Source organism: Ranitomeya imitator, chromosome 1 (genome assembly GCF_032444005.1).
Source record: "Ranitomeya imitator isolate aRanImi1 chromosome 1, aRanImi1.pri, whole genome shotgun sequence".
Classification (NCBI taxonomy): domain Eukaryota; kingdom Metazoa; phylum Chordata; class Amphibia; order Anura; family Dendrobatidae; genus Ranitomeya; species Ranitomeya imitator.
The window spans coordinates 762,193,300-762,208,425 of NC_091282.1; the positions used below are offsets into that span (position 1 = coordinate 762,193,300).

Consider the following 15,126-nt stretch of genomic DNA (forward strand, 5'->3'; position numbering starts at 1 on the left):
CCATTGTGCTGGTGGGGCGGCGCGGTCTGTGGGCACCATATCCCTGTTAAAGAAAAGAGTTAAAATAAAAAATAGTTATATACTCACCTTCCGGCGGCCCCCGGATCCAGGCCAGGCCTTTAGCGATGCTCGGTGCGACGCTCCATTCCCAGTAATGCCTTGCGGCAATAACCCGTGATGTAGCGGTCTCGCGAGACCGCTACGTCATTACGGCTCGTTGCCGCAATGCATTCTTGGGACCAGAGCGTCGCGAGGAGCGGGAAAGGTTGGCACAGATGACGGAAGGTGAGAATATAATGATTTTTTTATTATTTTTAACTTGTTTTTACTATTGATGCTGCCTGTGCGTTGATCACACTTACAGGGTTAATGCCACCGTTAACGGACTGCGTTACACCGCGTTATGCCGTGGTGTAACGCAGTCCGTTTAACGGACTTCTGAAACGCTATGTGGGCGCTGACTGGAATGGAGTATGGAGGGGGCACTGACTGGAGGGGAGTAGGGAGGGGCCAATTTGCGGCCGGACTGTACCTGTCGCTGATTGGTCGCGCCCAGCCGGCGTCGACAAATCAGCAACGTGGGATTTCCGTTGTGGAAAACAGACAAACAGACGGAAGTGGACCTTAGACCTTTATTATTATATTATATTTAACTTTTTTTTTCACAAATATATCTACATATATCTATATGTGTCACTGACATTCATATACCTATGTATTCTGTGTATATATCTATTTTATTATTCTATTCAAACTTGTCAGTGTACTGTATGCAGCACATGAATTGCCGGCTTTTCCATTGTGTGAGTGCTGTGGGTTTTTTTTGTTTTTGTTTTTGTTTTTTCTCGCACCCATTGACTTACATTGGTGAGTCTCCTCTGAGATACGCTGCAGATTGCAGCATACTGCGATTATTATTATTTATTTTTTTTCTCTGTCTGATTTCAGCTGAGAAAAACAATTGCAGAGGAGATGTCACCCATTGAATAACATTGGTCAGAGTGCAATCCGATTTTTATTCTTTGATTGCACTCGTTCGTTTTTCTCTCAAATGAGTATGAGCCCCTATGCTCCTGCAGGGACCTGATGTGATAGTTTGTTATTGTGTAGCGGCCCCTGCCGGGTGCTGCAGATCAGCTGCTATTTTCTACGCTGACTGTAGCGGCGGTTTGCAGCTTCTTTCAGATTGACCTTATAACATTGATCTGTGGGGATGTTGTCTATAAGACCCCATTGATGTGATATTGATGTACCGTACTTTGGATAGGTCATTAATATATCGTGACCAGACAACCCTACTAATATAAGTGTACACCATATAATAGGTTCACTTGATTATTGGTGCCTATGACCTCCAGGGGTTTTTAACAACGGGATCCTTCCATAATAACCTTATTGCTGCAGGACTTGGCATCATTCCGTCTAGTAGCATGACCGCATATTGCTGAGCGGTGCCGCTGATAATGGTAGGTGGGTCAGGACGTCTGTGATGAGGCTGGAGCCGATGCAGAGCTGGAATATGGCTGCGTCCGTTACTAGTTTTGCACTGCATGTCGGCCTTTCCGGGCCCCTGCTGTTTGCTGATGCCGGCACAGCTCACAGTGCTGCGTCTCTTACCTTCGCAGAGTAGGTGGGGGTCTCTGGACCCTTCTAGTGATTGTCCAGGAGGTGGGGGGTCTGCACTGATACTGCTTTGATCTGTTGGGGAGGCGCCTTCCCGATTTCCTCTGGCCGGTTCGGCTCTCAGTAATCTGTGATTTAGGTTGGACTATCCCTTTAATTAGTCCTGAATGTTGGCCCTAAGTGTAATACACCAGCCTATCATCAGCGGCCACGTCTTGATTCTTTGCCTTTTGTCTCTCTGTCCGTTCACATACAATTATTTCATTTTAATACTTTTCTCTTTGTCACTTTACACAGAATCCGCCACTACCCCTCGTTTTTGGTTTGTAGTAGTTGCCTCTGCGGCGGTTTTGTGGCTTGTTGGGACGTGTTATGTCGTTTGCATGTTCTCGGCGTTCCCGCTGTGCCCACAGATAACTCACATGATTTGTAGGCAGCGTTTATATAAAAAAGCCTCCAGATTGTATTGTGTCCCCAGTAAATGGAGTCAGCAGGTATCTGGTGTATATTAATGGCCGGCCGGATAATAGCGCGCCGCTCCTCCGCTGCACGTGGGTTGTTATCTCCAAACTCAATCACAGAATACATTTATCCGTCTGTTATAAGAAAAATAACATTAATCTCTGATTGCTCAGTCCCCGGTAAACTCTGCTGTCCATAATCGCTTCTTTCCCGCGAATGATAACAGTAGAGATAAGTCAGATGGTTTTCCAAATTATTATTCAGAGTTTTTTACTGGTGCGGGATAATTATTGTCATTTTTACCATTTCTTTGCTTACTTTAAGTATGAAAATTCGAGTTTGGCAGCAGCCGTGCAGCAATCTGAATGAGCAATGCTGCGGTGTAAAGCATGGAGAGATCTGGGCCACTCGGACTAAAGGCTTGTTTCTCTCCCACAGGCTGAAGAGTTATTCCTTTGGGTGCCAAGGAGGTTACTGATGACCGTGGAGTCTGCCAAGCACTCGGTCCTGGGTAAGAACATTGTCTGTACCGGTCGGAGAGTGAGCGCCTAGTTCCTGGGCGGGCTTTAGGCGTGGTCTGGGATCACGTGCTCAGTAGATGCAGCAGAGCTGAGGCTGTTACTTGCCACGTCTGTGATCGTCCCGGTCCATTTATCTGTGGTCTCCATAGGGCTGTAGCGTTATCGGCTCTGCTACATCCCACATTTAATGCCAGTGCTATACACAGTATACTTTTAATGCAATAGATAAGTATGCATTTCAATGTAATTTAAAGGGATGGTGACCATTTAATAAGGAACCTTTAAGTTTGCCATATGTGAGATCACGGTCTGATGCCTATCAGCAGAGTAGATGTGTCTCCGACCTCAGGGGTCCCCGAAACAGGGGTCCCCGCATCATCCTTAACTAGGTAGAGATGTCATAACTGTCCAACGTGGAAAGAGTACTGTGACTTGGAGATGAGGGACTGCTATAAAACGTTGGCGCCTCTTATCTTCACTTATCACTTTATAGAGGGGTTGGTCCAGGAATCAAACGTTATCAGCTATCCATAGGATGTTAAGCGCTGGGAGCCTGACCATTCCTCAGATGGAGGCCTGAAGTCCTGAGAATGGGGCTCCGCAGCCTTGTCCTGGGCGGAGATGTGCGCGCTTGGCTACACACATCGTCTATAGGACGGCTGGAAATAGCGGAGCGCTGTGCTCTGCCATCCCATAAAGCATGAATGGATCAGAGGCAGAGCGCCCCCTCCTCCACTCTGTTCAAGACAAGGCTGCAGTCCCGATTCTCTGGAACGGTGGGCATCCCAGCCATCAGAAAGGTATGCCCCATCGTGTAGACCGGGGATAGCTTGTTTTGGGTTAACCCTTTAAGTATTGCTCCAGTTTTTCATTGCTGTCTCTACATTGGCAATAATCCCTCCTCTGTATGTTTAGGGTCTCTGTACTCTCAGGACCGCATTCTGCAAGCGATGGGGAACATCACCCTGGCGTTCCACCTGTTGTGCGAGCGAGCGAATCCCAATTCTTTCTGGCTCCCTTACATCAAGACGCTGCCCAGTGAGTACGACACCCCCCTGTACTTCCAGGAGGAGGAGGTGCAGCAGCTCCTGTCTACACAGGCCATCCATGATGTCTTCAGCCAGTACAAGAACACGGCCCGGCAATATGCCTATTTCTACAAAGTCATCCAGGTATGGACGCTGATCTGTGAGTGAATCCACGTCAGCACGTGTAATAATCTTCAGCAATGTGTAATAAATGAAGCAACTTTGCAAAAAGTCTTAAAGTGGTTGTCCCAGATTACCATGGATAAGTCATGGTTTTTCTATTGTGTTGTGTATACAGCAACTATTCAGACTTAAGTGTCTCCATGGTTACAGACTACAAACATTCTCGGTGTAGTCTGATCTCAGCAGTCATGAGTTACTACCTTGTCTTCCTTTTCAAAGGAGTGATGCATGATTTTTAGAATCCGAATTCACTCCGGAATTGTATTTTATTTTTTTGGTCTTCTGTAACCATGGAGGAGACATAAGACTTCAAAAAACGGAAACAATTCATGCTGGGATCAGACTTCACAGGGTTTGTTTGTAGTCTGTAACCCTTGAGACACATCGATCTGCACAGGATCTGTAAACAAAGCGACTCATCAGAGCAGTGAAAATGATTGTTGAAGTGCAGGTGCGCTTAAAGGGGTTGTTTGTTATTATTTGTTTTCTTCAGGAGCACACCGCTCCCCAGCCTTCCAGCTCACTGCTTGCCAGAGGCAGCACGCTCCTGCATACTGACAGCATGGTCGTGCTGCTGGTCTGAACTCTGTGCTCTCCCATACTGAAAGAGGTGGCCGGCAATCTAGTTATTGAGCCATAAACTATCAAATTAAAAATCTCTCTGCTCTGTCTTGAGGAATTTTTAATTACGGTATAATAAACTGGAAAGTTGCTTGTTTTTATATGCACTTTGCAATCTTACCTGTTTTTAATTAGTTTGGACAACCCCTATAAAGCGGGGGGGAATGTCTAGGGGTGACTTGACTTGTAATTCTATGTGAGGCAGCAAAGTGAGGCTTTCACCAGTTCTGCGGAAACCATTGCATGTTCATTTATTACATTTACAGCTGCAACATGTGAACATGGTTCTATTGTGATTTTTTTTTTTCTTATGTCCTTTTAAATAAATGCATCCATAGTTAAAGGCATCCTCTATAGCAGTATCTATTGTAATTACAAAATCCAAGGAAATTTTTTTTTCTTGTTTATTAATACTGCCCAATATCATATGGCCTTTAAAAGAGACCCTGAAATACAATGACCCCAAAGCTGGCCCCTGTCTTCAGTGTTTCTCTAGAGATCTTTCCTCCTGTAAATCCCTTTCCCCCCCCCCCTCATTGACCCTCTTTGAGGAGGCAAGCGGGGAGGTTTTGCAGCTGTTATTGTACGGGCCTCCAAGGTGAAGTTGACATTGGGTCACACAGGGAGGAGCAGGCAGATGGAGGATTCCTCCACATCTCCACACCGGATAACCTGGCACTAAAGGGTTAATGAATCCCCTCGACGAGACCCGTGGACGGCAGGGTTAGGCCGCTCTGCTTTCCATAAACATTTCAGCTGGCCTCTGCTTTCACTCACCGGCTTGCCCATAAATGGCTGGATTCTGTGCAGGGAGAGCGAATAACCCTGAGCTTGGCCGGCAGACTCCACGGACGGGAAGAAAACACACATTTTATGTTTTGCAGCTGCTGTTCCAAACCGGCCTGTGGCCCGAAGTGATGAGAAGAAGCAGGTGTGAAACGCGTCAGACAGGAATAAAATCTGACTCCACCAGCGCATCTCCGAGGAGCACATTCACTTCACATCTTTCTAGAAAGCTGGGTGACCAACTAACAATGCAGACCTTTGGCATTCTAGCAGTTAATTTGCTGAGGTAATCTGGAGAAATTTCACCCCATGCTTCCAGAAGCCCCTCCCACAATTTGGTTTGGCTTGAGGGGCACTTTTTGTGCACCATACGGTCAAGCTGCTCCCACAACAGCTCAATGGGGTTGAGATCTGGTGACTGCGCTGGCCACTCCATTATAGATAGAATACCAGCTGTCTGCTTCTTCCCAAATAGTTCTTGCATAATTTGGAGGTGGCTTTGGGTCATTGCCCTGTTGTAGGATGAAATTGGCTCCAATCAAGCGCTGTCCACAGGGTATGGCATGGCGTTGCAAAATAGAGTGATAGCCTTCCTTATTCAATATTCCTTTTACCTTGTACAAATCTCACACTTTACCAGCACTAAAGCAACTCCAGACCATCACATTACCCCACCATGCTTGACAGATGGCGTCAGGCACTCTTCCAGCATCTTTTCAGTTCTGCGTCTCACAGAGGTTCTTCTGTGTGATCCAAACACCTCAAACTTGGATTCGTCTGTCCATAACACTTATTTCCAATATTCCTCTGTCCAATGTCTGTGTTCTTTTGCCCATATTAATCTTTTCCTTATATTAGCCAGTCTCAGATATGGCTTTTTCTTTGTCACTCTGCCCTGAAGGCCAGCATCCCGGAGTCACCTCTTCACTGTAGACGTTGACACTGGCGTTTTGCATGTACTATTTAATGAAGCTGCCAGTTGAGGACCTGTGAGGCGTCGATTTATCATACTACAGACTCTAATGTACTTGTCTTGTTGCTCAGTTGTGCAGCGGGGCCTCCCACTTCTCTTTCTACTCTAGAGCCTGTTTGTGCTCTCCTCTGAAGGGAGTAGTACACACCGTTGTAGGAAATCTTCAGTTTCTTGGCAGTTTCTCGCATGGAATAGCCTTCATTTCTAAGAACAAGAATAGACTGTCGAGTTTCACATGAAAGTTCTTTTTTCTGGCCATTTTGAGAGTGTAATGGAACAAACATATGTAATGCTCCAGATTCTCAACTAGCTCAAAGGAAGGTCAGGTTTATAGGTTCTCTAATCAGCCAAACTGTTTTCAGCTGTGCTAACATACTTGCACAAGGGTTTTTAAGGATATTCTAATCATCCATTTGCCTTCTTACATAGTTAGCAAACACAAAGTACCATAAGAACACTGGAGTGATGGTTGTTGGAAATGGGCCTCTATACACCTATGAAGATATTGCGTTACAAACCAGACGTTTGCAGCTACAGTAGAATAGTCATTTTCCACATTAACAATGTATAGTGTATTTCTAAATTATTTAATGTTAGCGTCATTGGAAAAAACTGTGCTTTTCTTTAAAAAAATAAGGAAATTTCTAAGTGACCCTAAACTTTGGAACGGTAGTGTACCTATCCCATTCATTAGAATAGTGCACGCACAATACTTGCTGCATCCTGGCACATGTCTGCCAATGTGACGTCATTGCCACCTCTCGCCTCCTGGCTGCCCCGTTATTACATTTATGTTTACCGAAGACCCATTTTTTAGTAATGTCTTGTATTCATCACAAAAGCACAATTGTGCATAATTGTTTCCTTACAACATTGTGCTGTTCCTCTGTTATGTCTCCTGGAAATATGAGTAAATTGACAAATGGGTGTTAACTTTCCCTTTACCCAATAAGCTGTGTCCCTACATTGTCTGCATTTATATATTTCCAGGAGGAATAACAGAGGAACTGCTCAAATTCTTCTCCAGAATTGCTACTTTAGGAGGAATGCAAGTATTGATTATAAAAGACTATATTGGGAGAAACGACAAATCCTCCTAGAGTCCCGTACTACAGCCAGAGCTATGGGAATGAGACCTTTCAGTTTCTCTGGTGGGCGCATATGGGCCGTATAAGGCCACAGTGGCCATTACTGGTGGGAGCAATGCAGAGAATGTAATGTCGGTAACTTATAGCGTAGAGGGTAACTCTCTGACCTCTAAACATGCGCACCGCTGCCCTGATCAATCTGTGGGCCTGCCTCAGACAAAATCTGGAGCATTTTTTTTTTTTTGTCCAAGATCTTTGCCTTTGTCAGCGACCCAGTTGGGCGGCCAGAGATTGCTATGTGCTGCTGCTATATGACTGTGTAATGCAGGTGAATTGGCCAGCGCGGTGACCCGCCGGTACTGTGCTCGCGGCAAGCAGGATGATAACAGTCCAGCCGGTCCCGACTTTTGGTGACTCAGTTGTTGCAGGACCTTGTGATCCTGTTCACTTGCAGTATGCTGCGGCGCTGCAAGCTTTGGGATTACATGGCAACTTTGGTCAGTTTTATGCTTGGATTTCCAAGAAGAATAACAGAGGAACGGTTATCAGAAAAGATGCCGCCGAAATATATATATATTTTTTTTTTTATAGATAGAAAAATTGACTAAAATGGGTTAGTAAAGGGGTCTTCTGGCACTTCTCGCGTAGAGAATGAATAGCATGGCGGTGCATGTGCTCGGCAGAATGAGGGGTCTCGGAGGTTGGACCCCTGCAATTCCCCTTTAAAGGTCGTTGGCTTTTTTTTTTTTTTTTTGTTTTTCTTTTTTGCTATAAACTTTCTGGCTTCATCCTGTCCTCGCTGAAACTTCTTACATGGCTCCCATGACGGGGAACAAGATTTTGCATGATGATGAGAATCTACAGCGGCAGTGCGATGTGTTCCTGCGCCCCGGTGCTCCATCATCCCATCGCCCCTTACACCTCCCAAATATTAGTCATGTCTCCGAACATCAGCCGCATCCATGTGTGCGCGACCAGGGAATCACATAATCGCCGTTCCCGGGCCTCCTCCATTCATCATCCCTGATCCTCCGGCGGCGCCTCCCGATAAGCAGCCTTGTCCCTTTCATCTTATCCAGGTGTAATACGGGCGGACACGTCACGTCCTCGGGAAGACGCTTGATATTCTTGCTGCGTTTCTTGCCTCCCCCAGCCTTGTGTTCTGCCGCTTGTAAGGGGAGATTGCGGCTGCGCCACTTACATGTGTAAAAGTTTCAAAGACTCGATGAAAGACATGGGGATTAATGCCTCCTGTCAGGAACCGCGTGTCGTATGGAAGCGAGGGCCGGAGGCTTAAAGGGGAAAACTATGGTGGAGACCCCCAGCCACGGCTGTGTCTGGTATTGCAGCAATAATTTGATTCGGGCTGTGCTGCAATACCTGACTAAGCCATTGGACTGGGGTGGCGTGGTGTCTGAAGATTTAACTTTTTTTTTTTTTACATATTTTAAAGAATTGTGTTACAATCGATTTCCTAAAATATTTGGACTTGAGATAGCCAGTCCTGGTGATCACAGGTGGGCTGGGAGCAGAACCCCTCGTGGCTCGTGTTCACAGACCAAACTATCCTATTAATTTCTTTAATGTGGCATCTGATAATTCAGGAAATCTGATCATCCGGTAGAAGACTGAGCTGAAGTAGCCTAGTAAAATGTATTGTCCGTTTTCTCATGTCCAAATTTCGCTGCCTGGGTATGGACCGCCATGTCCTGACAGGCTGCTGGTCTCGTGGTCTGGACGTGGCGTTCCATTCTGAGCCTTGAAGATCGAACATGTGGTACCCCTTTCACACATCAGTTTTCTGCTATCAGTCGTAATCCGTCTAATTTTGAAATAAACTGATCCGGCGACTGATGCTGCCGGATCCTCTTTTCTCATAGATTTGTATTAGTGACAGATGTCCTCACATTTCATCCGTCGTTCGCCAGATCCGTCGAAAATTGTTTGTCCAGCGGCCGGAGACAACGGACAAAGTAACATTTTGTGTACGTCGAAAAATCTGACAGCGGATCCGTCGCAATCTGTAGTTTGCTAGAATGTAAGCCTATGGGCACCAAATCTGTAAAATGACGGAATTCGGCTATGGATTCCGTTTTTTTTTAGCTGAGCATGCTCTGATTCAATTAGCCAGATTTGCTAGTCAGATCCATCCAAAAACGGATCCGTCGCATCAGTTTTTCACAATCTGCCACGGATCTGTCGATCCAACGGATTGTGACTGATGGCAAAAGACTGATGTGTGAAAGGGGCCTTAGGTTGTGGTCTCTGGCGACCACAGTCTCCCGCTTTCTCATACACACGCGTTTTGACGAGATTGCCCGCACCCCACTGATCAGCTGACAACGAATCACATTGTTGTCGCAAGGCACAGCTCCGTACATGTAGAAGTGGCAGTGCCAGGTATTGCAGCTCAGTCCCATCCAGACTGCTAAAGTGCTGGGAGTAGTAGTTTGGCAGCAGCTGAAGGATCCCACAGGTAATGTATAAACGCCTTCATTTATCCTTGTGATTACGAAGCGGTGGGGGGAGCCGGGCCCCACATGTGGCCGACTATCGCTGTTTACTAGATGATTTTCCGGTGTCATGCAGGGGGCTCTCATTTAATAAAAAATGGATTTATCATTTCGTAAACCTTTCCTGCAGTTCCCAAACCCTCCCCCCACTCCTAAGATGTTACTGAAACGGGGCTGGGGACAGCGAAAATGAGTCGAAGTCCTCTTAACCTTAAAGATGCATGAAGGCAGCAACTATAGAGTTAAAGACAGCGTGTGCCAGCTGTATGGAAGAGGGTGCAGACCCCAGATTTGGAGTATCGCTGGCAACATCCTATAGGCTGCCTGTGAACACTGCATCCTGCCACCAGGTGGCAGTAGAATGACACCGTTGTCACAGTAAATCCCCCATTTAATCCTCCATCTTTTTTTCTTCTCCACAATAGTTTCCATGTATAAATAACGTTCCTCTTGTATTTTTCACTTGTACGCAATATAGTAAAATGTCGGCTATTTACTGTGCTGTGGATTAATATTTAGCATTGATACACGGAGGTGAGTAATTGCCCCCCCAAACCAAAGACACTCTCTTTCTAGAAAAACTCGGGCTACGACCAAATTCTTGCTCCCCATACTATACGATCTGAGGTTTGGCCGCAGTAATTCGCAGACCAGCACAGCACCAGACGAGTGAATTCTGCTGGACAGAGGGGACCCAAGCTTTTCAAGCAAAAGTTCACACTTTGCATATTTGCTGCAGCTTACAGTGAGCTCTGAAACAAACCCGTGCTGCAGGGTGCCCCCCTTGTGTTCAGTGCCACAGGGCGCCCCTTGTGTCCAGCACTGCAAAGTGCTGCCCCTTCTTGTGTCCAGCACTGCAGTGCGGCTCATCGGTCCGTTCCTCCATTACCTCCATTATTTTTTTTTTTTTTTCCCGCCTTAGTCTCCTAAAGGAGATCTTGGCCACTGAGCACTCGATCACTTGTGCCATGTACTGTAATGCGGTGTATATGTAGTGAGATTAAGGTTCTGCGAAGCCCGGCGATGTGCTCAGCTTCACTGGAGTACTAAGATGGCAGTGACCGCTACAACAACCCATCAACCTGCTGAGGGGGATGGAAGCTGGTGCCAGCAATGTCCCAGTACCAGCATGATCCCAGTGATCCCATCTTTTCAGATCACAATGTATCAGAGGAGCAAAATGACAAATTCAGCTGTCCTACAGGAGGGTCTGATGTGCATACAGACATTTGGTGACTTGTCTCCACCAGCCCCATCCCCCTTCACACACATATGGCCGGCGTATGACCGGATAGATCTGTGCTGTGTGAATTATTTACAAGACCAGGAGCCAAGGCTTCCCCTACACGCCCTGGTAATGGCGGGCGCCGGGCATGTGAATGCTGTATAAATGTGATCTGAGACCGCTTCTATGCACAGTCTTGTCTGGTATTGCCTGGTTTAGTGCCAGTAGGGCACTGGTAAAGCCATTATATTGTATAGGATTTCCAATACCTCCATGCACTGTCTTGTCTGGTATTGCCTGGTTTAGTGCCAGTAGGGCACTGGTAAAGCCGTTGTATTGTATAGGATTTCCAATACCTCCATGCACGGTCTTGTCTGGTATTGCCTGGTTTAGTGCCAGTAGGGCACTGGTAAAGCCGTTGTATTGTATAGGATTTCCAATACCTCTATGCACGGTCTTGTCTGGTATTGCCTGGTTTAGTGCCAGTAGGGCACTGGTAAAGCCATTATATTGTATAGGATTTCTAATATCTTTTTATCAATGTGACTCGCATTCTGGTGCAGAGCTAACCAGTCTGTATTGTGGTAGGAGTTTCCCCCTGTGCTGGTCCATATGAGGAGTGAGGGAAGGGTACTGACAACTGCTCTGGTTTATCATAACGGCTGCCCCTTTTTGTAATTTTCCTGGCAAATAAAGTGGACTGTCATATAATCTCATATTTTGGGTTTGTCATATGTGGCCTTAGATGGGCTTCCAGCACAGAAATATGGCACTGACGGGGTCTTTATTGTATGGCTTCCCCCCCCACATAGAGGGCTGCACCGCAGCTCGATTTTTCTCTAATGTGGTCATCATTCGGTTGTTACACCGATATCTTCCATATATTGTTACTCGTCTGGTTTGTTTGTTTTTTTTGCTGCCACCTGATTTGATGATTCTCACCATAACATAAATGCACGAGCTTACGGCAGCCGCCTGACATTAGATGGGTTGTTGTATTCTATGACTTTCACCTGCTAGAGACCTCCAGGCACATTTGACAAGTCTTCCGAACCCTCTTGTATAGGCAGGATTGGCTGACAGTCTAATGTTTATGGGGGCCTCCCAACTATCCCCCACCAGTGATATCTGAGAATAAAAAGATCCATTTGCTGGACTATCAAGTCGCTTGTTTTTGTTATGCGGGAGCTGCCAGAGAAGTCTGGTAGAGAGTACAAGGACCCTTGGCTTTGTGTATGGGCTCTTCAGGAGAGATGGTGGTCAGCAGAATGAGGGTCTTTTAGAGGCCTGCACCTTCTCTGATCTGATCCTACTGAAATTGTCATTTATTTCTGTCTTTCATGTACTGTTGCCACGTTTGTCCTTTCTTGCTGCTGGTTCTCACCATAACATAAATGTCCAGGCTTATCGCAGCCGCCTGACCTTAGATGTGCTGCCTGGTTGTATGACTCGCACCGCACTTCCAGTTTTTCTAATCTGTCCATATGATACCAAGTAGGTATGACCTTCAACCAGGTGGGTCGCTGGCTACTTTATGGCCTGATGGGAGTTGTAGTTTCACCAGGACTTGATGTGACACTAACGAGTTAAATCTTGGAGGAGATGAGAATGAAAGGGGTTTTATAGGAGCATGGCAAGGAGGGGGTGGGAGAAGACTCCACGGAGATCTCCCACCCAATTGGCAGTCTTGCAGTGTCTAATTTTCCTCAAATTGCTCAGTGAGCTCCGGCTTTTGTTTTCTAATTGATTTATAGTTTGAGCCACTTTTGCCTCATCCCCTACTGTCCTGCACACGGTGCCAGCGAGCACATTACAGTGAGGGATGATGAATTGCCGCGCACTCCAGATGCTAATACATCAGGAGGAAAACCGGGGACGACACGGGGGCTTCATTAACAGTGGTAGGAGGCCTCTCCGCCAGGCAGAAGTGTTTGATTACATTCTGCAGCATAACAAGAACGCCGCGGCCGCCATCAAGGGCTGGAGCGCAGAATGGTCTGATCATAGAATGCACCTCTGGAGGGCAACCCTTCTCGGGTTGGTAATAATATCATGGGATTCCCTCATCAGATTCTTAAAGGGGGTCATCAGTCATTTTGGGGATTTAACCCATAAGTGCCCGCCTATAGTCTGCATCCGATCCGTCCGAGTAATTGTGTAAGTTAAGACGAGGCTGAAGTCGTCCTCTATCCGCAGCGTGGCTCCATGTGGGCACCAGGGGCAGTAAAGCCCACAATATAGCATTTTAGACTTGCCTTTAATTCTTCTGCTGACAGCATTATATCTTATATAGTTTTTTATCTTTACCATTTTGGGAGCCATATGACTTTTTGATTTTTTTTTTAATTTTTTTTTACATTTTTTTTTTCTATCCCATTTGCCGTAAAATAGCATAACATTGATACGGTTAAGTTTGTTCAGTTTTCTATTTTGCTTCCCAGGAGAGGGAGATGATATGAACGTTAGTATTTTTATTGTATCAATAATGATATTAAAAATATTAGCATTTTATATAATAGTACTATTATTTTGTATCACTTAATTTATATGTTCTAATTTAATGTAATTGATATTTATATATTGTTGATGATGATAAATATTATTTCATTTTATAGATTTAATTATCATATATCATTTTAATTTATAAATTTTGTAGTATTCAAAAATATTTTATTTTTTTTCCCTCCATTATTGGTCACTTGTGAAATACACGGCAATGCTGTAATTATTGCTGTGTATTGTAAAATAACCAATTTGATGTGAATACCAAACAAAGGTCCATCTACAAGGCAGACATGGGGGCCATCAATAGGTCCCCTAGCAGCCATTACAATGCTTTTAACTCCCTGCAGTCATGTCGTGGGGAACCAATGGGGCGGTCAGAAAAAGATGGTTTCCTGTTTCTATCCTAAATGCTGCTGTTACTGTTGCCTTGGGTGCCATCTGTATCACACAGCCGTCTCCTGCGCTGCATGAAGCTAAGCCTGACATAGATGTGCAATGTACAGATCTGCCTGCACGTGTGGTAGATGTCATAGATTTGAATCCTGGGCATAGTGGGCTCCTAAGACGCTGCTGACCCTGGTGCTTGACGCCGACTGTATTCAGTGATCACAGAACTAATCAAATGATTTCCAGAATTTCAAGCAAAAAAGGGTATTGGAGGTGTACGATGGAAAGATTTTCTACTGATGCTGTCATGTGTACATTGTGTCTGGTCAACCGATCGGGCAACAGCTTATCTCTGCTAAAGGGTCTCTGATGAATGAATCTGGCTCCCCATCAGTTTGTAAGGACAACCATTCTGCCTGGCTTTGTCTTTAGAACAAATTTCTTTTTTTCTTCTTTGGTGTATGCTATGGTGTGAAATAAAATTAAAAAAAATTATATATATATAGTCGCCTTTTTTTGTTTTGTTTTTTTTACGAAGAAATAAAAAATTGTCTGAAACATTTGTTTAGGGAGCGTAAGCTGAAATGCCTAATTAATTCTTGCTTCCTCGCTGACATGTATAAATGATGGCCGCTTCCCTGTCCATAGCGTCCACCTTATATTGTTAAATTTGCGTTGCCTGCGAGTTCTGTCTCAGAATCCGGAGACGCAGATTAATGGGAGCTGCTGGGCACAACAAATTAAGTTGACATTGATATATGAGAACATAATAGCACGATGATCCCTGCGTAACATTTCTGGGCACCTCCTGTTTCATTTGGCTCTCGTTAGGAAGCTAAATTATGAAATTTTGCTTAGCAATTTCTGACGTTTTTCACTTTTTTTTTTTTCATTTGGAACCTCAGACTCATCCCAATGCCAGCAAGCTGCCCCTAAAGGATGCCTTCACGTTCGACGACTACAGGTTGGTTATTTATCATTTTTATTATATTTTTCCCTGTCATTTTTAATTGTGTATTTCCTATATTTACAGCAAGACTCGAGGTATTTACATACCCTTTCACATGTTTAGATTTATATAGAGGGGAGACCGCTACCTAATGGAGAAGTCAAAAAGGAGATAAGTCTTTCAGTTAGGGGTTCATTCTTAGTGCTTGGGAGAAATGTGTCATGTAGACAAAAAAAGGTTAATTGGGTATATAAAAATTGAA

General features: G+C 45.1%; 1 protein-coding gene across 1 annotated transcript in view; it reads left to right on the top strand.

Annotated features, from left to right (window-relative positions):
• Positions 1-15,126, top strand: part of SETD3 (SET domain containing 3, actin N3(tau)-histidine methyltransferase) — a 57,542-nt gene that overhangs the window by 24,048 nt on the left and 18,368 nt on the right. The window contains exons 6-8 of the mRNA XM_069735422.1: positions 2,524-2,596; positions 3,522-3,778; positions 14,821-14,879. Of these exons, the coding sequence (XP_069591523.1) occupies positions 2,524-2,596; positions 3,522-3,778; positions 14,821-14,879 (389 nt within the window). The remainder of the gene's footprint in view (positions 1-2,523; positions 2,597-3,521; positions 3,779-14,820; positions 14,880-15,126) is intronic.